Consider the following 24,747-nt stretch of genomic DNA (forward strand, 5'->3'; position numbering starts at 1 on the left):
AGAAGTGAAGTGATTTGCCTAAGATCACACAGCAGACAACTAGAAGATGGTTTGGAACTACATGGTCCCAAAAGACAAAAATATTTGTCTTCGCCTTCTCAGGTACCTGGAAATACTTCTGTACAACTCCTTTCTTCACTTTTGTAAGAGACAGGTGTTATCAACAGGATTTTGGGGAGAGGAGGAATAGTTCAAAATCAGGGAACCAAGAAAATTATTTAAACTGCCCAGAGCTTTATTCTTTCCATAACAAAGGTTTATTGTTGTCTTGATTTTTTTAATGTAGGATTTCGTTTTTGAATAACTTTAGTGAAGTGAAAGAGAAGAATAAAACAAAAGCCGAAATGTATCTTGAGACTCCTTCTCGTGGCAACCGTATAGTGTGTAAGGATCAGTTCCGTTTTCTAGAATCAGTTTAGCTGTTTATATGGGTCTGAAATATGAGACGACTAATCACGTGGTCAACTGTGCGGTAGTCTAGCTAAACTAAAAGCCGTGGGTAGTTTTATCTGTCCCTCCAAAATGAAGGAGTTTGCAAAATTATTAGAATACTTTCTGTTCACATGCCATGAAGAATAGTTTATTTTATTGGGCATGAAATAGGTTCAGAAAGAATATTTCCATGTAACTGCCTCCTTCTCGCCATCACTTTGCCCTAGAAAGAGCCCTTATGATGTAATTACTAGACAATAATAACGATGACATTAGTTAAGCACTTACTATGTGCAAAGCACTGTTCTAAACTCTGGGGGTATACAAGGTGATCAGCTTGTCCCACATGGGGCTCACAATTTTAATCCCCATTTTACAGATGAGGGAACTGAGGCACAGAGAAGTGATGTGACTTTTCCAAAGTCACGCAGCCAATAAGTGGCAGAGCTGGGATTAGAACACAGGACCTCTGGCTCCTAAGCCCGGGCTCTTGCCACTGAGCCACGCTGCTTCTCTAGATCATTTTAATAACTTCATTAATCATCCCCTATTGTCCCTCTGTCCCCAGTCCAATCACATATTACACAGTAAAGAAAGTCTCTTCTCTTCAACACATTGGATGGTGGCACTCCATTGCTTCTAGACTGTGAGTCTGTTGTTGGGTAGGGATTGTCTCTGTTGCCGAATTGTACTTTACAATCGCTAAGTACAGTGCTCTACACAGAGTAAACGCTCAATAAATATGATTCAATGAATGAATGAATCGCTGTAAGTCAACAGGAACACGTCAATGATTTTCAAGTAAAATCCTTTCCTTTTGGACTTCACAGCTCTCCGGCAACTGTCTTCTTCCTAGGTCATTCTCTCTACCCAACCCAAGGAAGCCTGTACACTGTTCCAATCCTTCCCACTTTATTTTTTTCCCGAAACCAGATTTCCACCACTTCTTCAAGCCCTACAAATTCCAACCCCTCATGAGCCCTTCCCACAATACCCCTCCCCTCACTGTCCACTCAACTTGTGTATTTCTGTTAGTTGTATATGTAATTTTAAACACCTAGTTCACCTATCTAGTGTTATAAAATGTTAATCCTTGTCTAGTGGATCAATCAATCAATCAATCAATCAATCAATCAATCGTATTTATTGAGCGCTTACTATGTGCAGAGCACTGTACTAAGCGCTTGGGAAGTACAAATTGGCAACACATAGAGACAGTCCCTACCCAACAGTGGGCTCACAGTCTAAAAGGGGGAGAGTGGATCTATCTCCTCCATTAGATTGCAAACTCCTGTAAGGAAAGAACCACATTTTATCCTTCCTTTGTTATTCAACATACAGTGCCTAGAAGAGGGCATTGCTCTGAGTTGGAACTCATCAAACACTGCTGCTAATCAGTCATATTTATTGAGCACTTACTGTATGCCGAGAGCTATACTAAGCACTAAGCACTTGGGAGAGTAAAATATAACATACTTGGAAGGCATGTCTCCTGCCCATAAGGTGCTTACAGTCTAGAGGAACTTAAAAGTATTGTCTCATCCATCCTCCCAACCTTCTTGCAAGATGCAAGACTTCAAAAACTAGGAAAGATGAAAAATGGGAAGTGAGAGGTCTAGGATTAGAAGTCAGATCTGCCATTTTCTAGACAGGTGTCCTTTCTCCACTATTTACTAACACATGGTGAGCGCTTTATTGAGAAAATTACCTGCCTCTTGAAGAAGATTGTTCTTCCATGGTTGATTTGAAAGGCTGATGTTCTGGATGATAAGACCTCTTTGAAATTTTGGGGTGACCCCTGAGAGGTGGTCCCCAAGACATTGCTTACAACAAAGGGAGCAATGGGATAGATCATTATTCTTTTGTTTACCTTTCTTTATAGAAATATGGAAGGCTTCATTAGGATAAATCATGACCTTGGGATGCTTGATTTTTTTACACTTGAAAGATGTTGTAAAATCATTGAATTTTTAATTGTGCACATTGGGAGTTAAGCATAAACAGTGTTTGCCTGAACTTTTAGGGATTTGGATTTTTCAAAAGCCTTGCCTTCAAAGTCTGCTCACCTAAAAGAAAAACATAATCTGAATTGTTGCCTGAATTTAAGACAGGTAAATAACTGTTGGGATTCCTCATTGTATTCATGTTAGATGTACCCTGTAAATTATAAAGCTAAATTCTTGATAGAATTGTTTCTGATGCTATTTTCACATCTGTGTTTAAATGTTTGGTGACTGGGTGAAATAAAAATCGCTCAGAGTTTGTTCGGCATTGTAGATTTCTGAATATTACATTTAATATTAGCTGTTCATTCACTACTGAACTTTCCTTTAGTTGATTAAGGGCGGACTTTGACTTTCCTATAGATTGCAAGCTCCTTGTGGGCAGGGATCATATCTACCAATTTTATTGATTTGTTCTTTCCCCTGAGTTCTCAGTACAGGGCTCTGCACAGAATACGTGCTCAGTAAAAACCACTGATTGATTTTGGGATTTTAATTTTTACAGGCAAAACAGATATGGAAATCACCAATAATACTCGGATTACAATGGCTGCAGGACTGGGAGCCATACGTAGACAATTATAATTATTACATTATTATTATTATTATTATGTGCTTTCTATGTGCCAGGCACTGTACTAAGCGCTGGGATGAATACAAGTAAAGTCCCTGTCCCACATAGGGCTCTTAGTCTTATTCCCCATTTTACAGATGAGGCAACTGAGGCACAGAGAAGTGAAGTGACTTGCCTAAAGTGAAACAGGAGACAAGTGGCAGAGCTGGGAATAGAACCCATGACATTCTTACTCCCAGGTCCATGCTCTATCCTTATGCCATGCTACTTCCCCTAATTAACATCACATTTAGCCTTTCAAAGGTTTCAATGTGGTCTTCTAATGAGCAGTGTTGTTTCCCAAGGCATAAGAAATTATACCTCTCACTGTGCAAAAGTTAAACCCTGAAATCCGTGTTTCTTTTTCACCTGAACCAATCTCCCCTCTAGGCCAGTGAAACGTATTCCTAGTTTATTCTGCTTTTAAATTCCTCCCAGTGGATTTAATTCTGGGACCTGAAGATGTTAATACATCTAAACATGGAATACGGCAATCATGATTCCATTGGCTAGTCATAATCCCTAATGCCAACGTTAGTCTGTGGTGCCAACCAAAACTGGTTGGGCACCAGTTACTCAAACGTGGAGCTCATGTTGGGCAATTTGTCTGTTATACTGTCATATTGTTTCCCCCTGAAGTGTTTAGTACAGTGCTCTGCACACAGAAAATGCTAATTAAGTATGATTGTTTGGTGCTTTTTCCCCCATAACTTCAGGTTTGATCTAAAAAAGAAAATTAGTCAATTCTAGATCATCCATGCACGTGGTGGCAAGCAGCCGCACAGATAATTCAAAATAACTGGCAACACTAAACTGAGGGGAGGCAATCCTGTAATGAAATATGGGGAGTTACTGCTTCAGATTTCTGAGGTTGCAACATGGGGTTAATGTTGACAAGAATGTGCATGTTGCCGCTGATGATAATTGGAAAGCCTACTACCCAATCCACCTTTAACAATTTAGCAATGACTAGACATTTGGAACCTTATTAATGTGATTTGATTATAAAGAGATTTTCTGATTTTTTTTGATAGTATATGTTATGCATTACTTATGTGCCAGGAACCGTACTAAGTGATAGGGAAAATACAAGATAGGTTGGACACAGGCAAAGCTTGATTGCCTATCAGTGTCACTCATTTTCCAATCAATCTGCTACATGGTCACAAGAATGGTTCAATCTCCTGAGCAACTAGCTTGTGTTTTCATTCTTACATTCATGATCTCTCTGAATTTTTGGTCTATAGTCTCTCTATGATGCCCTCCCCTTCAGGTGTACATGTTTATAATTTGCTAACTGACCAATGTCGATGTTAGTAGAGAAGCAGCATAGCTTAGCAGAAAGAGAACGGTCTTGGGAGACAGAGGCCGTTGGTTTTAATCCTGGCTCCAGCACTTATCAGCTGTGTGGATACAAGGAAATCATGTTGGATACAGTCTCTGTCCCATGTGGGGTTCACAATATCAATCCCCATTTTTAAAATGAGATAACAGAGGCACAGTGAAGTTACTTTCCCTAGATCATATGGCTGACAAGTGGCTGAGTTAGGATTAGAACCCATGACCTTCTGACTCCCAGGCCTGTGCTCTATCGACTACACCATGCTGCTTCTTGCCATGCTGACTTGCCCAGGGTCACATGGCAGGCATATGGCAGAGCCGGGATTAGGACACCAGTCCTCTGACTCTGAGGCCTCTGCTCTTTTCACTAGGCTATGCTACTACTCTGAAGTTGTAAACTATTTCAGGTGTTGCATCCCACCTCATTCCAATGAGCCACCATGAACTCTGGGAGAATCGAGGTATCAAACAGTTCTAAGTTCTAAAAACTGTTACCTGTGTTTGAGAGTTTTGAAGATTGCATGCATGGGAAATGAAAAATGTAAAAACTGAATAATGGCTAGTCCTAATCCTCTTTTATACATCTCCATGGGTCCATCATCATCATCATCATCATCAATCGTATTTATTGAGCGTTTACTGTGTGCAGAGCACTGTACTAAGCGCTTGGGAAGTACAAGTTGGCAACATATAGTGACAGTCCCTACCCAACAGTGGGCTCACAGTCTAAAAGGGGGAGACAGAGAACAAAACCAAACATACTAACAAAATAAAATAAATAGAATAGATAGGTACAAGTAAAATAAATAAATAAATAGATTAATAAATATGTACAAACATATATCCATATATACAGGTGCTGTGGGGAAGGGAAGGAGGTAAAATGGGGGGATGGAGAGGGGAATGGGGGAGAAGAGAGTCCATTTGATTGGCTTCTCTTCTTTAGATTTACCTCCTGTAGTTTTATGTCACCATGAAGTTTAGCCTGTTTCTCCCCTCTCTGAGGTTCTCTCTAAATAGGTAGAATTGTAATTTGAAGATTCCCCTATGTAAACCATAGTCACCTAAGAAAGCGCTATAAATCCCTCCCTGACCCTCAGCCCCACAGCCATTATGTACTTATCTGTGATTTATTCATTTATTTATATTAATGTCTCTCTCCCCGCTAGACTGTAAACTCACTGTGGGCTGGGAATGTAGCTACCAACTCTTTCACATTGTTATATTGGACTCTCCCAAGCACTTAGTACAGTGCTTCACACACAGTAAATGCTCAATAAATACAACTGATTACCAGCACAATGAATATTAATGATGAATACATTCTTCTAAATAAAGAGTTGTAATAACAACAAATTGGAGGGCCAAGCAATTATCTTAGGAGGAAATGCATGATCGCTGTTACAACACCCATCCTCTAATCAATTGATATTCTAAGCATTCATGAAGTTTTTAGGTTACTTTCAGAAAGCAGTTGATGTGCTTGGATGTTCCTCATCTTACTGGACTGAGGGGTGAGATTATCAGGATGAGGTGTGATTCACTCATTCAGCCATTCAATCATCATCATCATCATCATCATCAATCGTATTTATTGAGCGCTTACTGTGTGCAGAGCACTGTACTAGGCACTTGGGAAGTACAAATTGGCAACATATAGAGACAGTCCCTACCCAACAGTGGGCTCACAGTCTAAAAGGGGGAGACAGAGAACAAAACCAAACATACTAACAAAATAAAATAAATAGAATAGATATGTACAAGTAAAATAAATAAATAGAGTAATAAATATGTACAAACGTATATACATATATACAGGTGCTGTGGAGAAGGGAAGGAGGTAAGATGGGGGATGGGGGGATGGAGAGGGGGACGAGGGGGAGGGGAAGGAAGGGGATTAGTCTGGGAAGGCCTCCTGGAGGAGGTGAGCTCTCAGTAGGGCCTTGAAGGGAGGAAGAGAGCTAGCTTGGCGGATGGAGGGAGGGCATTCCAGGCCCGGGGGATGACGTGGGCCGGGAGTCGATGGCGGGACAGGCGAGAACGAGGTACGGTGAGGAGATTAGCGGCAGAGGAGAGGAGGGTGCGGGCTGGGCTGTAGAAGGAGAGAAGGGAGGTGAGGTAGGAGGGGGCGAGGTGATGGAGAGCCTTGAAGCCCAGGGTGAGGAGTTTCTGCCTGATGCGCAGGTTGATTGGTAGCCATTGGAGATTTTTGAGGAGGGGAGTAATATGCCCAGAGCGTTTCTGGACAAAGATAATCCGGGCAGCAGCATGAAGTATGGATTGAAGTGAAGAGAGACACGAGGATGGGAGATCAAAGAGAAGGCTGATGCAGTAGTCCAGACGGGATAGGATGAGAGCTTGAATGAGCAGGGTAGCAGTATGGATGGAGAGGAAAGGGCGGATCTTGGCAATGTTGCGGAGCTGAATCACATTTATTAAGTGCTTACTATGTGCAGAGTAGTGTACTAAGAGCTAATATTAAGCGCTACGTGATGTGAAAAGATGTTGAATGCATACTGACCACAGAGAGAAAAGTCAAGAGTCAAGCTGCTCTGGTCCCCACATGTAGAATGCAGAGTACAAACCGGTGGGCTTTGCCCTTTTGAAGAAGCAGGGGAGTGAAATGTGCTGAACCCAAGGAAGCCCGAAAACAGTGAAAGCAGCCTGAACCACAAGATGTGACAAAAAGTGTTTCAGGAGCAACAGCAGAAGCCAAGGGTCACAGGAAGTTGCATGGTCTAATGGAAAGAGCCCAATGCTGGTAGTCAGAGGATCTGGGTTCTAATCCTCACGCAGCCACTCGTCTTCTTTGTTGCCTTGGACAAGTCTCTTAACGTCACAGTGCGTAAGTTACCTCATCTCCTCAAAAATCTCCAGTGGCTGCCAGTCAACCTAAGAATCAAGCAAAAACTCCTCACTTTCGGCTTCAAGGCTCTCCATCACCTCGCCCCCTCCTACCTCACCTCCCTTCTCTCCTTCTACAGCCCAGCCCGCACCCTCCGCTCCTCTGCCGCTAACGTCCTCACTGTGCCTCGTTCTTGCCTGTCCCGCCATCGACACCCGGCCCACGTCCTCCCCCTGGCCTGTAATGCCCTCCCTCCACACATCTGCGAAGCTAGCTCTCCTTCTTCCTTCAAAGCCCTACTGAGAGCTCACCTCCTCGAGGAGGCCTTCCCAGACTGAGCCCCCTTTTTTGTCGTCTCCTCCCCATCCCCCCTGCCCTACCTCCTTCCCCTCCCCACAGCACCTGTATATATGTTTGTACAGATTTATTACGCTATTTATTTTACTTGTAAATATTTACTATTCTATTTATTTTTTTAATGATGTGCATATAACTTTATTTCTATTTATTCTAATGATTTGATACCTGCCCACATGTTTTGTTTTGTTTTCTGTCTCCCACTTCTAGACTGTGAGCCCGTTGTTGAGTAGGGGCTGTCTCTATATGTTGCCAACTTTTACTTCCTAAGCGCTTAGTACAGTGTTCTGCACACAGTAAGCGCTCAATAAATATGAATGAATGAATGAATCTGTAAAATTGGGGTTCAATAATCCTCCCTCTGACAGACTGAGAGCACCATGTGCAACAGTGACTGTGTCTGACCTGATTATCTTCTATCTGCCCCACTGTTAAGTACAGTGCCTGGCACATGATAAGTGGTTAAATACCACTTTCATTCATTCATTCATTCATTTAATCGTATTTATTGAGCACTTACTGTGTGCAGATCACTGTACTAAGCTCTTGGGAAGTACAAGTTGGCAACATATAGAGACGGTCCCTACCTAACAACGGGCTCACAGTCTAGAAGACAGCTTTCACTATAATTCTTATTATTAATCTCAATCATATTTATGGAGTGCTTAATGTCTGCGAAGCAGAGTACTAAGCACTTGGGAGAGTACAATTTAACAGAGGTGGTAGGAACATTCCCTACCTATAGAAGCAGTGTGGCTTGGTGGAAAGAGCCCGGGCTAGGGAGTCAGAGGTCGTGGGTTGTAATACCGGCTCTGCCACTTGTCAGCAGTGTGACTTTGGGCAAGTCACTTCACTTCTCTGTGCCTCAGTTACCTCATCTGTACAATGGGGATTAAGATTGTGAGCCCCACGTGGGACACGCTGATCACCTTATATTCCCCCAGTGCTTAAAACTATGCTTTGCACATAGTAAGTGCTTAGCAAATAGCATCATCATCATTATTTTTTATTATTATTGTTATTATAAGGAGCTTAAAGTGTATGTGATTCGGCCAATATGAATATGACATCTAAGATCCTCATCATCAACACTCATCAACTGCACTGCTTTAAGTATTGCTTCACTGGGGAAGTTTTCATGGAGTTATTTCAGACAACCTCTATGGATACTAATTATGGCATTCAATTGGTGTATGTCAAAGCATAAACTAAGACTAAGGAGGCACTGAAGTACACCAAATCATCACCACCAATGCTATTTATTGAGCACTGACTGTGTGCAGACCACGGTGCTAACCATATGGGAGAATTGGTAAACATATTCTCTGCCCACAGCGAACATGCAGAATAGAGGGGGAGACAGGTGTTAATAAAAATCAGGCACTAATTCTTGTCGAACATGAAACTCAACACCTACTAAGTTACTAAGGTAACATCAATGTTTGTATTTACAGAGCCCTTACTATGTGCAGAGCACTGTGATAAGTCCTGGGAAGAGTACAATGCAACAGACTTAGCAGAATAGTTCCCTGCCCATAATGAGCTTACAAACTTTCACCCATGTTCTTGGGAACGTGTGGATAAAAACTGACATAGAATTTGTGTGGAAATATCTTAAATATTCTAAGGGGATTTGCATAAATCTTGGAAACGATGGAGTGGATGACTGTTCCAGGGGCATGTAAAAACGTTCCAATGTACCAAGATGACTTGAAAAATATGTAAGTTACATGACATTTATTAATAAATTTAATGACAGAAACCTTGAATTGCATGTAAAAAGTATATGAAATGAATTAAGGGCTAATAGTATAGAATTAAGAAAATCTATGTTCTCATTGATTCTCAATTCAAGCATTCTTTTCCTAAGTACCAACCTTGGACTATTCCATTTTGCAGACAAAATACAGATAGAGCATGGGCCTGGGAGTCAGAGGTCATGACTGTACAACTTCTCTGCTGTGTGACCTTGGGCAAGTCACTTCATTTCGCTGTGCCTTAGTTCCCTCATCAGTAAAATGGAGATTGAGCCTGTGAGCAATTTGTGGAACAAGGGACTGTGTCCAACCCAATTATCTTGTATCTACCTCAGCACTTATAATAGTGATTGGCACATAGTGAGCACATAACAAATACCATAATTGTATTATTATTATGTTGATGGGAAATCATACCAAAGTTATGGAATTTATGCTCATGAGGATTTTCCCAGTGTCCCCAAATTGCAGGGCCATTTTTTTGGGTTATTCATTGTCACTTACATGACTATTACTACAGAAATAAAACCAAGGTCAATCAAACACCATGTCCCCATACACCTTTCACTTTCAATCAATCAATCAATCAATCAATCAATCGTATTTATTGAGCGCTTACTGTGTGCAGAGCACTGTACTAGGCACTTGGGAAGTACAAGTTGGCAACATATAGAGACTGTCCCTACCCAACAGTGGGCTCACAGTCTAGAAGGGGGATACAGAGAACAAAACCAAACATACTAGCAAAATAAATAGAATAGATATGTACAAGTAAAATTAGTCAATCAATAAATAAAGCAATAAATATGTACAAACATATATACATATATACAGGTGCCGTGGAAAGGGAAGGAGGTAAGATGAGGAGGATGGAGAGGGGGGTGAGGGGGAGAGGAAGAAAGGGGCTCAGTCTGGGAAGGGCTCCTGAAGGAGGTGAGCTCTCAGTAGGGCCTTGAAGGGAGGAAGAGCGGTAGCTTGGCAGATGGGCAGAGGGAGGGCATTCCAGGCCCGGGGGATGACGTGGGCCGGGAGTCGAAGGTGGGACAGGCAAGAACGAGGCACGGTGAGGAGATTAGCAGCAGAGGAGCGGAAGGTGTGGGGTGGGCTGTAGAAGGAGAGAAGGGAGGTGAGGTAGGAGGGGGGGAGGTGATGGAGAGCCTTGAGCCCGAGGGTGAGGAGTTTCTGCCTGATGTGCGGATTGATTGGAAGCCACTGGAGATTTTTGAGGAGGGGAGTAACATGCCCAGAGCGTTTCTGGACAAAGACTATCCGGGCAGCAGCATGAAGTATGGATTGAAGTGGGGAGAGACACGAGGATGGGAGATCAGAGAGAAGGCTGGTGCAGTAGTCCAGATGGGATAAGATGAGAGCTTGAACGAGCAGGGTAGCGGTTTGGATGGAGAGGAAAGGGCGGATCTTGGCAATGTTGCGGAGCTGAGACTGGCAGGTTATGGTGACGACTTGGATGTGAGGGGTGAATGAGAGAGCGGAGTCGAGGATGACACCAAGGTTGTGGGCTTGTGAGACGCGAAGGATGGTAGTACTGTCCACAGAGATGGAAAAGTCAGGGAGAGGGCAGGGTTTGGGAGGGAAGACAAGGAATTCAGTCTTGGACATGTTGAGTGTAAGGTGGCGGGCAGACATCCAGATGGAGATGTCCTGAAGGCAGGAGGAGATGCGAGCCTGAAGAGAGGGGGATGAGAGCAGGGGCAGAGATGTAGATCTGGGTGTCCTCAGCATAGAGATGATAGTTGAAGCCGTGGGAGCGATTGAGGTCACCAAGGGAGTGAGTGTAGGTCGAGAACAGAAGGGGACCAAGCATTGAACCGTGGGGAACCCCCACAGTAAGGGGATGCGAGGGGGAGGAGGAGCCTGCAAAAGAGACTGAGAATGAACGACTGGAGAGATAAGAGGAGAACCAGGAGAGGACGGAGTCTGTGAAGCCAAGGTCAGATAGCGTGTTGAGGAGAAGGGGGTGTTCCACAGTGTCGAAGGCAGCTGAGAGGTCGAGGAGGATTAGGATAGAGTATGAGCCGTTGGATTTGGCAAGCAGGAGGTCATTGGTGACCTTTGAGAGGGCAGTTTCAGTGGAATGTAGGGGATGGAAGCCAGACTGGAGGGGGTCGAGGAGAGAGTAGGTGTTGAGGAATTCGAGGCAGCGCATGTAGACAACTCGTTCAAGGAGTTTGGAAAGGAATGGTAGGAGGGATATGTGGCAATAACTAGAAGGTGAGGTGGGGTCAAGGGAGGGTTTTTTTAGGATGGGAGAGACATGGGCATGTTTGAAGGCAGAAGGGAAGGAACCAGTGGAGAGTGAGCGGGTGAAGATGGAAGTTAAGGAGGGGAGAAGGGGAGAAGTGAGAGATTTCATGAGATGAGAGGGAATGGGGTCTGAAGCACAGATGGCTGGAGTAGCCCTTGAGAGGAGGGAGGAGAGCTCCTCTGAGGATACTGCTGGGAAGGATGGGAGAGTAGCAGAGAGTGTTGAGAGCCGGGGGGTTGAAGAAGGAGGGGTGACTTTGGGGAGGTCGGACCTGATGGATTCAATTTTGTTAATGAAGTAGGAGGCCAGATCGTTGAGGGTGAGGGAAGGAGGAGGGGGAGGAACCGGGGACCTGAGAAGGGAGTTAAATGCACGGAAGAGCTGGCGAAGATGATGGGCATGGTTGTCAATAAGGGAGGAGAAATAGTTTTGTCTGGCAGAGGAGAGGGCTGAGTTAAGGCAGGAAAGGATAAACTTGAAGTGAACGAGGTTGGCATGGTGTTTAGACTTTCGCCAGCAGCATTCAGCAGCTCGAACATAAGAGCAAAGGAGGCGGACAGTGGCAGTGATCCAGGGCTGTGGGTTAGTGGTACGAGAGCGGCGAAGGGAAAAGAGAGCGAGTGAGTCTAGCTGAGTAGAAAGGGTAGAGTTGAGAGCAGTAATCTGATCATCAAGATTGGGTAGAGAGGAGAGGGACGCAAGGTGGGTTGTGAGGTGCTCAGAAAGATGGATTGGGTCCAGAGAGCGGAGATCTCTGTGAGGGAGTAATACGGATTTACAGGGGAAAGGAGTGTGAGTGAGGAGGCAGGTGAGAAGATTATGATCAGAGAGAGGGATTTCAGAGTTGGTAAGGGTGGACACAGTGCAGCGATAAGAGATGATGAGGTCGCGAGTATGACCAAGTTGGTGAGTGGGTGAGGTGGGGTGGAGAAAGAGGTTGGCAGAGTCAAGGAGAGATAGAAGGCGGGCGGTACAGGAGTCATCAGGGACATCCATGTGGATGTTGAAGTCTCCGAGAATCAGAGTGAGCATGGAAAAGGAGAGAAGGAAGGTGAGGAAGGGGTCAAAATCTTTAAAGAAGTTGGAGGTGGGGCCGGGGGGGGCGGTAGATGACGGCTACAAGAATCTGGAGGGGTTGGTAGAGGCGAATAATGTGGCCTTCAAAGGAAGGGAAGGAAAGAGAAGGGGGAGGAGGGATAGTGCGAAAGCAACATTGGGGGGTGAGAAGGAAACCGACACCTCCTCCTTCTCCGGTGAGTCTGGGGGAGTGGGGGAAGAAGAGGCCTTCACTGGAGAGAGCAGCAGAAGAGACCGTGTCATCCGGAGACAAGCATGTTTCAGTTAGAGCGAGGAGAAGTAGAGAACTGGAAAGGAATAGGTCCAGGATGAAAGGGATCTTAATTAAAACGGAGCAGGGGTTCCAGAGGCCACACTTGGATGCAGCTGTCGAGGGAGGGGAGGGAGGGGGAAGGGTGCGAGGGGTGAGGAGGGTTTGGATTGGGATGAGTTGGCGGGGGCCTAGGCGGGGAGAGTGGGAAGAGGGGTGGCGATGGAAAAGGAGAACTGGGATGGGGTGGGGGCAGGGAGAAGGGGAGGGAGGGGGCTGGGAGGGAGGAGTGGAGGACTGGCGCTGGTACAGAGGGATCCTTGGTAGGGGGTGAGGGGGAGTGGTCTTGGTGGGGGAGATGGAGGGAAAAACCTGGGTGGGAGAGGGGAAGGGGAAGGTGAGGAATGGGAATGGCAGTTGGGATCAAGGGAATTGAAAGTTCATGGTGAGGTCAGCAGGGCGAGTGACAGTACAGCGGGAGGTTAACAATTAGAAATCTGTTACCCAGTTACTCTACCCAGAATGCTGGTGGACCTCTGGACAAAGGACAGAACTGTTGCTTTCCCTCTTTGTGCTTCTTTGCTGTATACTTTGATTTTTCTAGGTGCTACAGACTGTGTCCTCTTGGCAGTGATGGTATACGATATTTCTGTGTCATAGTAAGCATTTACTATGTTCCAGGCACTGTACTAAGCACAGTTGTAGATACAAACTAATCAGGTCAGACACAATTAATGTCCCACATTGAGCTTTCATCACCATCTTTTTCATTCATTCATTAATTCCTTCATTCAGTCATATTCATTAAGTGCTTACTGTGTGCAGAGCACTGTACTAAGCACTACGAAAGTACTATTCAGCAAAAAATAGAGACAATCCCTACCCAACAACAGGTTTCAGACGTAAGAACTCAGATCCCTAGAAGTGAAATACCCAGCCCAAGGTCACATAAGCAGATGAGTTGCAGAGCTGGGATTAGAACACAGGTCCTTCAAACTCCCAGGCCCACACTCCCTCTACTAGGCTATGAGAATGTTCTTGTTATGTGGCCATATGTAAACCCCTGAGTTACCCACCTATCATGAGCTATAAAGTGTGTGTCCAGCTGGTGGCTGCTACATGAAAGGGCCCTTCCAGTCCAGATAGAGTAAATACATTGAGTTTCCATACAGCCCTTTGTGATTTGAATAAAAGTGACCATTTATTTCTGTGACTTGCACCAGTACTGAAGCTGACGTATGTGGACACTTTCCCCAATAAGCATCTGCCATAAGATGTGACTATGCTGATTGTAAAGGTTCCTTTCCTGTTGATACTCCTGTAGTATGTCAAAATCATCTCTCCTTCTTTCAGGCCATGGGAAAGCACAAAGCCTGGCCCACCTGCTCCTCCCACCTCATTGTCATCACCTTGATCTTTGGATCTACTATTCTCATGTATTCTCTGGCCATGTCAAGCCACTCAGGTGACGTGGACAAGCTGCTCTCCTTCTCTACTCGTACATTTAACCCGCTGATACTCAGCCCGAAAATAACAGGAGGGGACCACAACTCTTAAACTAATACATCAACAAGTGGATTCCTAAGCCAAGCCCCCAAGCCAAAGAAGAATTTTCATTATTGGTCGCAGCATATCAAAGTGCAAAGGGTATGGATCTTGGAGACAAAGAACCTGGGTTCTAATTTCAGTACAGCACATTTAGTTACTGTGACCTTCTCTGTGCATCTGCAACACCTGTTCTCTCTCTTCTGACTGTGAGCCCCATGTGAGACTTGATTATTGGTCCAAGCTCTTTCTTTAAGTGTGTTACTTTCCTCGAATCCCTCTTGAATTTCTTTCTCTTGTTCATGAAGCACCTTCTAAAGGGTCAAATTTACCTTCAATTCTATTTCAGTCTAGCAAACGATAACCCCACCCAAAACAGGATATGCACAACCTGGTCTAACTAAACTGAATTGAGAAGCAGTGTGACCTAGTGGAAGAACCATGGACCTGGGAGTTAGAAGGACCTGGGTTCTAATCTCAGCTCCACCACTTGTCTAATGTGTGACCTTGGATAATCCACTTCACTTCTCTGTGCCTCAGCTTGTCTCAGCTGTAAAATGGGGATTAAGACTGTGTGTAGGACAGGGACTATGCAAAACCTGATTAGCTCATATCAACCCCGTTGCTTAATGTAGTGCCTAGCTCATAGTAAGCACTTAGTACCATTAAAAGAAAAGTCTGATTAGTGGAACTGAATAAATGGTAGATCTCTAGATGTTACTATTCAATGACATTATTTTTCTTTTGGAATTAGAAGAATACCTTCCATGAGCTCTTTTGGATACAGACAATTACTAGATGTCACTTCACTTACAGTTTTGCTTCAAAAATCAAACCCATAATTGGATTTTCAGACACGGCCAGCATCTGTTTAAATGCAAATGGGGGAGTATTCCTTATTCAAGTTTTACAGATTCTGAAATCAAATTGGTACCAAGGCACTCAGAAGCTCCCTAGGAACAGTACGTAGCACCCCAAATCCTCCTGTACTCTCCAAAACGTTCATCCGACTTGTATGGGATGAATCAGCTGATTAGTTAGCAAATTATTTTCTGGTGCAGGTTCGAAGTTCCCTCCACCTCTAAGATTACGTGATTTATCATTCTCTAATGGCCGAAGCTAAAATGTGGAGCAATCAGGAAAAACAGCAGGCTCACAATCGGCTGACATCCCTGAAGTCCTAGGCTTCATACAAGCTCTTTTGTGTCTAGTTGAAACTAGCTAATAGCTGGAAAGTGAGATTGATCCCCATTCACTGTGCTTTAAAATCTTGCCATGAAGTAGAGTTGAAAAACAATTTCTCCCAGCCCCTGCACTCCTCTTTGGGTGACCTTCAGGCTTGAGAAACTGTTTTCATAGTTTCAGTTCACTCAGAATACCATTTAGAAGTTTTTGCTCCAGGGGAACTTAGAAGGTTAATTCAGCTTCTAAAGAAATCAAGGGTAGTTCCTTAGACATTGGGAAAATCTGATTCACTCCCCTGAGTCACATGTGAATGCAAAATGGGAGTGATTTCTCATTCTTGGGAACAAGGTGATGTGGAACTTCACGCCAGATGCAATAGGAGTTCCAGGACAGTGGCATCAAATGTGAATACTAGGGAGAATGTATGGTATCGCCTAGTATGGAGGTTACAGTGGCAAAGATTCATTCATCCTCAGGCTGCACTGGTAGGAAAAGCATATCCACCTCCAGCCCAGGGGGAAAATAGCCTTCCTTGTGTCACCATATTTTGACAATCCATAATTATCTTTGCAGTCATAATAATCTCACACCAATCTCAAAAGATAAAAAGCAGGTGAGTCCATAGAGATGAGTGCAATTTGCTGAGCAAGGTACAAATCATCATCTAAACTCTGACCTAATAATAACAATAATAATGGTGATAATGAATGTGGTACTTATTAAACACTTACTGTGTGCCAGGCACTATACTAAACACTGGGGTAGATACAAGATCACTGGGTTGGACACAATTCCTGTCCCACATATGATTCAAAGTCTCAGTACAGACCTTATGTAGATATTCATAATTTCTTCATTTAAATTAAACGTCTGTCTTCCTCTCCAGACTGTGAGCTCATTGTGGGTAGGGAATGTATCTACCAACTCTCTTGTATTGTACACTCCCAAACTCTTAGTGCTCTGCAAACAGTAAATGCTCAATGAATACAACTGATCTTTTGATTGATTTATGAAGAATGAGAGGATTTGAATTTGCCACTATATTCTACAAATCACTTCATTCAACGGAACTTGTCTAGTTTGTTATGTAATATAATTTAAGATCATTCATTCCTACAAGTTCCAGTCCAACGTGTCTTTTCTATTTGTTGACAATCCTGAGCTTCCGCACTGTCCTCCCACCAGTTTTCTGGAGTTCACAACCACAGTAGTGGAAATGGTATTGATAAAACAACCCAGTAAGCTCCTCTCTAGAGTTGTGTATATATCTACAGTTTATTTATACTAATGTCTGTTTCCTCCTCTAGACTCTAATCTCACTGTGGGCAGGGAATGTGCCTGTTATATTGTTAAATGGTACACTCCCAAGTGCGTATTACAGTGCTCTACCCACTGTAAGCACTCAATAAATACATTTGAATGAATGTATGAATAGACTATAAGCGCTTTGTGGGAAGGGTACACATCTACCAACTCTGTTGTATTGTACTCTCCCAAGTGCTTAATTCTGTGCTCAGCACAAAGTAAGCACCCAATAAATTAGATTGATCAATTGATTGAGCACCTACCAGAGGTAACACACTGCATACTTAGTGCAGAGTTCTGCCCATAGTAAACAATAAATATCACTGATTTATTGATCAGTTGATTGAAGTTCTGAGATACAGAAGCATACTCCCTGCCACAAGGATCTTACCATTTGTGTTTCTTGAGGAATTATAGCCATATGAATCTCCTTCAAGGAAACTGAAGGAAGATATCCAACTATAGTAAAAATAGTAGTCACATATAATATATAATACTTAGACTTGCTGAAATAAGGACTTTGGTTATCTTTTAGCAGTGAGGAGTTAGAATGAATAAGTTAGAGCACGCAAGGAGACAAATGGTTCCACCATAGTAATTGATAATAATTGTGGCATTTGTTAAGCACTTACTCCGTGACAAGCAATGAACTAACGTCTGGGGAAAATAGAAGATAAACAGGTCGCACATGAGACTCATAGTCTACGTAGGAGGGCTAACAGATATTGAATCCTGATTTCGCATGCATTTGAAGAAATTGAGGCACAGAGAAGTTCAGTGACCTGCCCAAGGTCACACAGAAGACAAATCAAGAAAACACTAGTCAAGAACACTCCTTAGGATAGAATGGAGCATGGAGAAAAAACACTAATGAAGTGATTTTCTACATAGATTCCTAATTGTTCTTGCCTGGATTTGGCAGGAGGCTTGGCAAAGCCCAGGAGAGAAAAGGCATGAGCGATTGGTTCAGATAGGGGTTTGTGGTTGTTGATAATGTATGGCTGGATCTGAAGGCTAGCATCAGGTTTGGGAGGAATGGGGTTGGGATTTTAAGTGTTGCAGACAGGTTGCTTGTTGAACTTGGATGATTTTGCTGCACTATTATTCAGGGGAAAAGAAATTAGATGACCATTCCTTGGAAAGTGTTAATATTATCCTAAAAGGTTTTGATACCCTATATCCTTTTAAAAGGGAAAAGTACATGCTTATGTGTATTTTGATCCCCTTTTCTGTAAAATGTGCAAGGTGTAAGAACACCCCTGTTTCTGGCACCCTTGTACTAAAATAATAGGATTTTTAGTGGTGTCATTAAACATTGTTCTCTAGCAGGTCCCTATTTGCTCAAGGGAGTCGATTTCTCCCTGAGAACCCCTTTTTGTGCATATTGCTTGTTTGTAATGTGACTAGGCCTCAGCCATTCTTTCTTCTCCTTCTCCCTTCTGCATCACCATAACTCGCTCTCCTTATTCATTCCCCCTTCCAGTCTCACAACACCTATGCCCGTATCTGTAATTTATTCATTTAGATTATTGTCTGTCTCCCTCTCTAGACTGTAAGCTTGTCGTGGGCAGGGACTATGCCTGTTTATTGTTATTTTGTATTCTCCCAAACATGTAGTACAGTGCTCTGCACACAGTACGCTCTCAATAAATATGATTGAATGAATGAAAGGGAAGACCCATCTTGAAATGATGATCTCTTTCTTGAATGACTTTTGTCACATGCTAATTGTCCTTGCAGCAGATTTTTATGAGTCAATGTGGTTGGTTCTCAGATGGACCTGGAGAAGGTTCTTCTGGCACACTGAGCAGCAAATATCAAAAGAAGCTATGAGATTCAGAGACCCACTTGGATTGTGTTATTCCCAGGAGGCTGCAGGATGGGTTTGCTCATCACAGGAATTCTAACTTTCCTGAAGTTAACCTAATCAAAGATTTCTGTAGCACTGCCCAGATGATGAAAATATTCATGACAGGTTGCTGACTTCTCATATTTTGGTGTCTGTCAGTTCCGGGAGAACAAAAACTCCCCTCTGTAGTAGGTCAAGGAATTTCTTCACAATAATGACTAATATTATATGTTAAGTGCTTACTATATGCTGAGGACTGTTAAGTGCTGAGCTGGATGCAAGATGTTTGGGGGCTCAAAGTCTAAAGGGGGAGGAAAAACAGGTATTGAATTCCCAATTTACAGATGAGGAAAATGAGGTGCAGAGATGTGAAGTGACTTGTCCAAGGTCACACAGCAGGCCTGTGACAAAGACTGATTAAAACCCACATCCTCTGACACCCAGGCCCATGCGTGGCTTAGTGGATACAGCACGGGCCTGGGAGTCATGAAGGACTTGGGTTCTAGACCTGGCTCTGCCATTTGTCTGCTGTGTGACCTTGAGTAAGTCGCTTTTCTTCTCTGGACCTCAGTTCCCTGATCTGTAAAATGGGATTAAGACTGTGAGCTCCATATGGGATAGGGATTGTGTCTAACTTGATTAACCTATATCTACTCTAGCGCTTAGAACAAAGCTTGGCAAATAGTAAGCGCCTAACAAATACCATAAATAAAAAAGATTCTATGAGGATCAAGCCAGGATATCCACAAATCAGTTGAGCAATGCAGATTGTAGCTGGGCTGAGTTAGTCCAGTCAAACCTTATCCAGAATGCCCAGATTTATAGAGGATTAACGGTATTCAAGTTATAAAGAAATTTGGAGTACATTTGTAGATGAGTCTTTTTCCTTCTGCGGGAGCCTCTGAGTGGCATTTACATTTGCTCTTACAGAAAGGAAAAGTCATAGAATCATGGCTGGAGAACAGATACAGGGTCCACCTAGTTTAGCCTCCAGCCTCGAGGCCAAAGAGTACCTTAACCAGCTAACATAAACAATAGATTATCCTTCCTTGGCAACCTGTATTAGTATTCCACAGGACCTACTTTCAAACTTGACCTCAATGGGTATCTACTTTACTGTGAACCTCATCTGAAAATCATCTGCGCTTAGAAGTAGCATGGCTTAGTGGAAAGAGCACAGGCCTGGGAGTCAGAGGTTGTGGGTTCTAATCCTGGCTCCATCAATTGTTAGCTGTGTGACTTTGGGTAAGTTATTTAACTTCCCTGTGCCTCAGTTACCTCATCTGAAAAATTCATTCATTCATTCAATTGTACTTATTGAGCACTTACTGTGTGCGGAGCATGGTACTAAGCCCTTGGGAAGTACAAGTTGGCAACTTATAGAGACGGTCCCTACCCAACAGCGGGGTCACACGCTAGAGGCGGGAGACAGACAGCAAAACAAAACATGTAGACAGGTATCAAAATCGTCAGAACAAATAGGATTATAGCTATATGCACATCATTAACAAAATAAATAGAATAGTAAATATTTAGAGGTAAAATAAATAAAGTAATGAATTTGTACAAATATATAGAAGTGCTGTGGGGAGGGGAAGGAGGTAGGGCGGGGCCAATGGGGAGGAGAAAAAGAAAAAGGATGCTCAGTCTGGGAAGGCCTCCTGGAGCTTTGAAGGGAGGAACAGAGGTAGCTAGGCGGTTGTGTGGAGGGAGGACATTACAGGCCAGGTGAAGGATGTGGGCTGGGGTCAACAACGGGACAAGTGAGAATGAGTCACAGTGAGGTTAGTGGCAGAGGAGCGGAGGGTGTGGTCTTGGCTGTAGAAGGAGAGAAGGGAGGTGAAATAGGAGGGGGGCGAGGTGACGGAGAGCCCTGAAGCCAAGAGTAAGGAGTTTTGTAAATGGGGATTAAGACGGAGCCCGATGTGGGACAGCCTGATTACCCTGTATCTCCACCAGCACTTAAAACAGTGCTTGGCACATTAGTAAGTGCTTAACAAATACCATTATTATTATTATATAGCATGGGCCTGGGAATCAGCAGGACGTGGGTTCTAATCATGACTCTGCCACAAGTATGCTATGTGACCTTGGATAAATCATGACTTCTCTGGGCCTCAACTACCTCATCTGTAAAATGGGGATTAAGAGTGTGAGGGCCATGAGGGGTAGAGACTGTGTCCAACCTAATTAATTTGTATCTAGCCCAGCACTAAGTACAGTGTTTGGCACATAGTAAGCACTTAACAAGTATCATAATTATGAATTATTATTATTATCGGAGATGGAGGGGGTGGAGGAGGGGTGCCAATACGAATTGTGGTTTGCTAAGTGCTTACTACGATTATTATCATTATTATTACTATTATTCCTACTGTGGTCAAGACCCAGCTAGCCAGAGAGCCCTATGCCCCAGGAATTGTTTCTCCTCTCTCCATGAAGTCTACATCTGCCTCCAGCCCAGTTGATGTCTTATGTAACTGCTGGGACTTTGTTAGTAACTAGGATCCACGTTAGGGGCATTGTACTCTCTCCAGTGCTTAGTACAGTGCTGTGCACATAGTAAGTGTTCAATAAATGCAATTGAATGAATGAATAAAGGAAGGAAGGAAGGGGAGTTGCTATTTTTTTTTTTGCTAGTCATTCTGTGTGAGCCACAAGTGATTCTGGGAATGGTGGGGTCAGAAAGAATTCTTTTAATGGAGTTCTCAGGATGAGTTTCCAAATCTACACAGCCTGGTGCCAAAGTACAAATATTGTTCTTGGCTCACGTGAGACAGTACTAAGCACTAGGAAAGCACAATTCAGCAATAGAGACAATCCCTGCTCACAACGGGCTCACGGTCTAGGAGTGAGACAGTCATCAGAACAAGTAAACAGACTTTGATAGCATCAATATGTTCACACATAAAACAAGTAAACAGGCATTAACATAAATAAATAGAATTATATATAAGTAAATATGTACATAAATGCTGTGGGGTGGGGGGTGGGGGCAGAGCAAAGAGAATGAGTCAGGGTGGTGGGGAGAGGAGGGGGAGCAGAGGAAAAGGGGGGCTTAGTCTGGGAAGACCTCTTGGAGGAGGTGAACCTTCAGTAGGACTTTGAAGGGGGTAAGTGTGATTGGTGGATTTGAAGAGGGAGGGCGTTAAAGGCCAGGCATAGGACATGGGTCATGGGTCGACGGTTGGACCCCGTTGCCAACTTGTACTTCCCAAGTGCTTAGTACAGTGCTCTTCACACAGTAAACTCTCAATAAATACGATTGAATGAGTGAATGAATGAATGAATGAATGAGTGTCAGGAAAGAACGAGGCGCAGTGAGAAGGTTAGCACCAGAGGAGCGGAGTGTATAGACTGGGATGTAGAAGGAAAGAAAGGAGGTGATGTAAAAGGGGGCAAGGTGACGGACAGCTTTGAAGCCAATAGTGAGGAATTTTTGCGGTAGAGAAGTGGCAGAGCCAGGATTAGAACACAGATCCATCTGACTCCCAGGCCTGTGCTCTGTTCACTAGGCTACATTGCTTCTCAGTGCTTGGAACTTGGAAGGCACTTCACAATTACCACAGTTATCATTATTGTTGCATACATAAACTGCACACGGACCCCCTCCCCACCGCCCAAAAGAATATGGTGAAAACCTATCCATGCACACTAGTGAGGTTGAAATGACTGAGGTTCAACCAATGATTGATCCCACATTGGAAGCACATGAAGAAGTGCCACTCTCAATGTCTTTATCAACCATAGAGCCTTCTTGAAATGTATGCTCAGAGGTTTACCCAGGGTTTGAACAACTCCTGTTCAGGTTACTAGCTGATACTCCAAAGAAGTTATATTCTCTTAAGTATGATTATACCGAGACAGATAAATCACTGACCACAATTTTGTGATTTAATTCAGGCCTGGGAATCAGAGGACATGTGTTCTAATCTCGGCTCTGCCACATGTCTGCTGTGTGACCTTGGACAATTCACTTAACTTCCTCACACCTCAGGTATCTCATATGTAAAATCGGGATTAAAACTGTGAACCCCATGTTCACAGCCAGCATTTAACAAAAACTGCAGTTAAGTATTTTAAGGTTGATTTAGTGATTAATCAAGTTGTATAGTACCAATAATAGAAAATACAATAAATAATTATGGTATTTGTTTAGTGCTTACTATGTGTCAATACCTATACTAAGTGTTGAGATAGAAACAAGTTAATCCGGTTGGACATAGTCCTGTTCCTGCATGGGGCTCACAGTCTAAGTAGTAGGGAGAACAGATATTGAATTTCCATTTCACAGTGGAAACAGACACGGAGAAATTAAGTGACTTGCCCAAGGTAACACATCAGGCAATACGTAGAGTTGAGATTAGAACTCAGATCCTCTGACTCCCAGGTCTCTACTCTTCCTGCAAAGCCATATTGCTTCTCTAATATGTAATATGCATACAATACAAAATAGACATATAATGTACATGTTAATATAGATAAGCATTAGAACACTCACCCTGACAGAAAATGCAGCTATTTCATACAATATTAACATTTAATATTTTATGATAAGCACTTGACCAAGGCCTCACTAAACACATGGGAGAGTACTACTTTGCTCCAATGCAATTATTAATCATTTGATAATAAAACTATCAAATAGTACATAGCGCTTAACAAATACCATCAAAAAGCAACTATCACCCTGCTCAGAAGACACTTGCCTACTAAGACACCTATGTTTTCTTTCTCCAGCAGCTGATGCAGACGGAATAGAGAGAAACCTGACCTATGTGACTGAGTTTGTTCTCTTGGGAATCTCAAACCGTCCGGAATGGCAGATTCCTCTCTTCCTGGTGGTCCTAATCATCTATCTTATTACAGCAATAGGAAATCTTGGGATAATCACGATTACCAATATAGATTCCCTACTAAAAGCTCCGATGTATTTTTTCCTCAGGCATTTGGCTTTCATCAATCTAGGTAATTCCACCACCATTGCCCCCAAAATGTTGGTGAACTTCTTAGCAGAGAGTAAAACCATTTCCTATTATGAATGTGCTTCACAGACAGGCTGTTTTTCAACTTTAATTATTGCAGAGATTTTCATGCTCACTACTATGGCCTATGACCGATACATGGCTATCTGGAAGCCATTGCTTTATAGGGTGATTATCTCGAGAGAAGTGTGCATCGTAATGGTTATTCTTATATACACCTATAGCTTCATTGAAGGAGTGATTGTCTCAACTTACACATTTTCAGTGTCCTACTGTTCCTCAAATGTAATCAACCACTTCTATTGTGATCATTTCCCTCTGCTGGTACTTTCCTGCTCTGATACCCATATACCGGAGACAATCATTTTAATATTTTCTGGCTGTAATTTGATTTTCACCCTCACAGTTGTTCTAGTGTCCTATTCTTTCATCATCTTGGCCATTGTGAGGATCCGCTCCTCTGAGGGGAGGTGGAAAGCCTTCTCCACTTGCACATCTCACTTGATGGCTGTAACAGTTTTCTATGGGACTCTCTTTTTCATGTACCTGCTGTCCCAAGGCAGCCACTCCTTGGATACAGATAAAATGGCTTCTGTGTTCTATACCCTGGTGATCCCCATGCTGAATCCCTTGATCTACAGCCTGAAGAACAAGGAAGTAAAAGATGCTTTGAAAAGACTCTTGACTAATTCCTATAAATCTTTAAAAATATGAATTTAAGAACTGCTTAATAAAAACAGAGTCAGTAGAAAAAGGGTTCTTGTAATGTTTTATTGTTTTAGTGCTCTAGTTTCGTGGAACTTATATGAAATGGGTGCTTGTGAAACCTGAAGCATTGAAATATGTTCTATTCACTGTAGTTCATAGTGGTTTGGAGATTATGCTCATCATTTGTAAATTTTCATATAAATTGTTTTAAGAATGAGGCGAGATCCACACT

General features: G+C 43.1%; 1 protein-coding gene across 1 annotated transcript; it reads left to right on the forward strand.

Moving 5' to 3' along the window:
• The first annotated feature begins 46 nt into the window (after positions 1-46).
• LOC119921361 (olfactory receptor 8J2-like) lies at positions 47-24,521 on the forward strand. The gene is made up of 9 exons (XM_038741625.1): positions 47-102; positions 287-384; positions 2,941-3,006; positions 14,200-14,436; positions 15,338-15,445; positions 18,083-18,170; positions 18,748-18,856; positions 22,573-22,630; positions 23,563-24,521. Exons 1-9 carry the CDS (start codon positions 47-49, stop codon positions 24,519-24,521), a joined length of 1,779 nt encoding a protein of 592 aa, XP_038597553.1.
• Positions 24,522-24,747: the final 226 nt, after the last annotated feature.

Source organism: Tachyglossus aculeatus (genome assembly GCF_015852505.1).
Source record: "Tachyglossus aculeatus isolate mTacAcu1 chromosome 12 unlocalized genomic scaffold, mTacAcu1.pri SUPER_6_unloc_2, whole genome shotgun sequence".
NCBI lineage: Eukaryota > Metazoa > Chordata > Mammalia > Monotremata > Tachyglossidae > Tachyglossus > Tachyglossus aculeatus.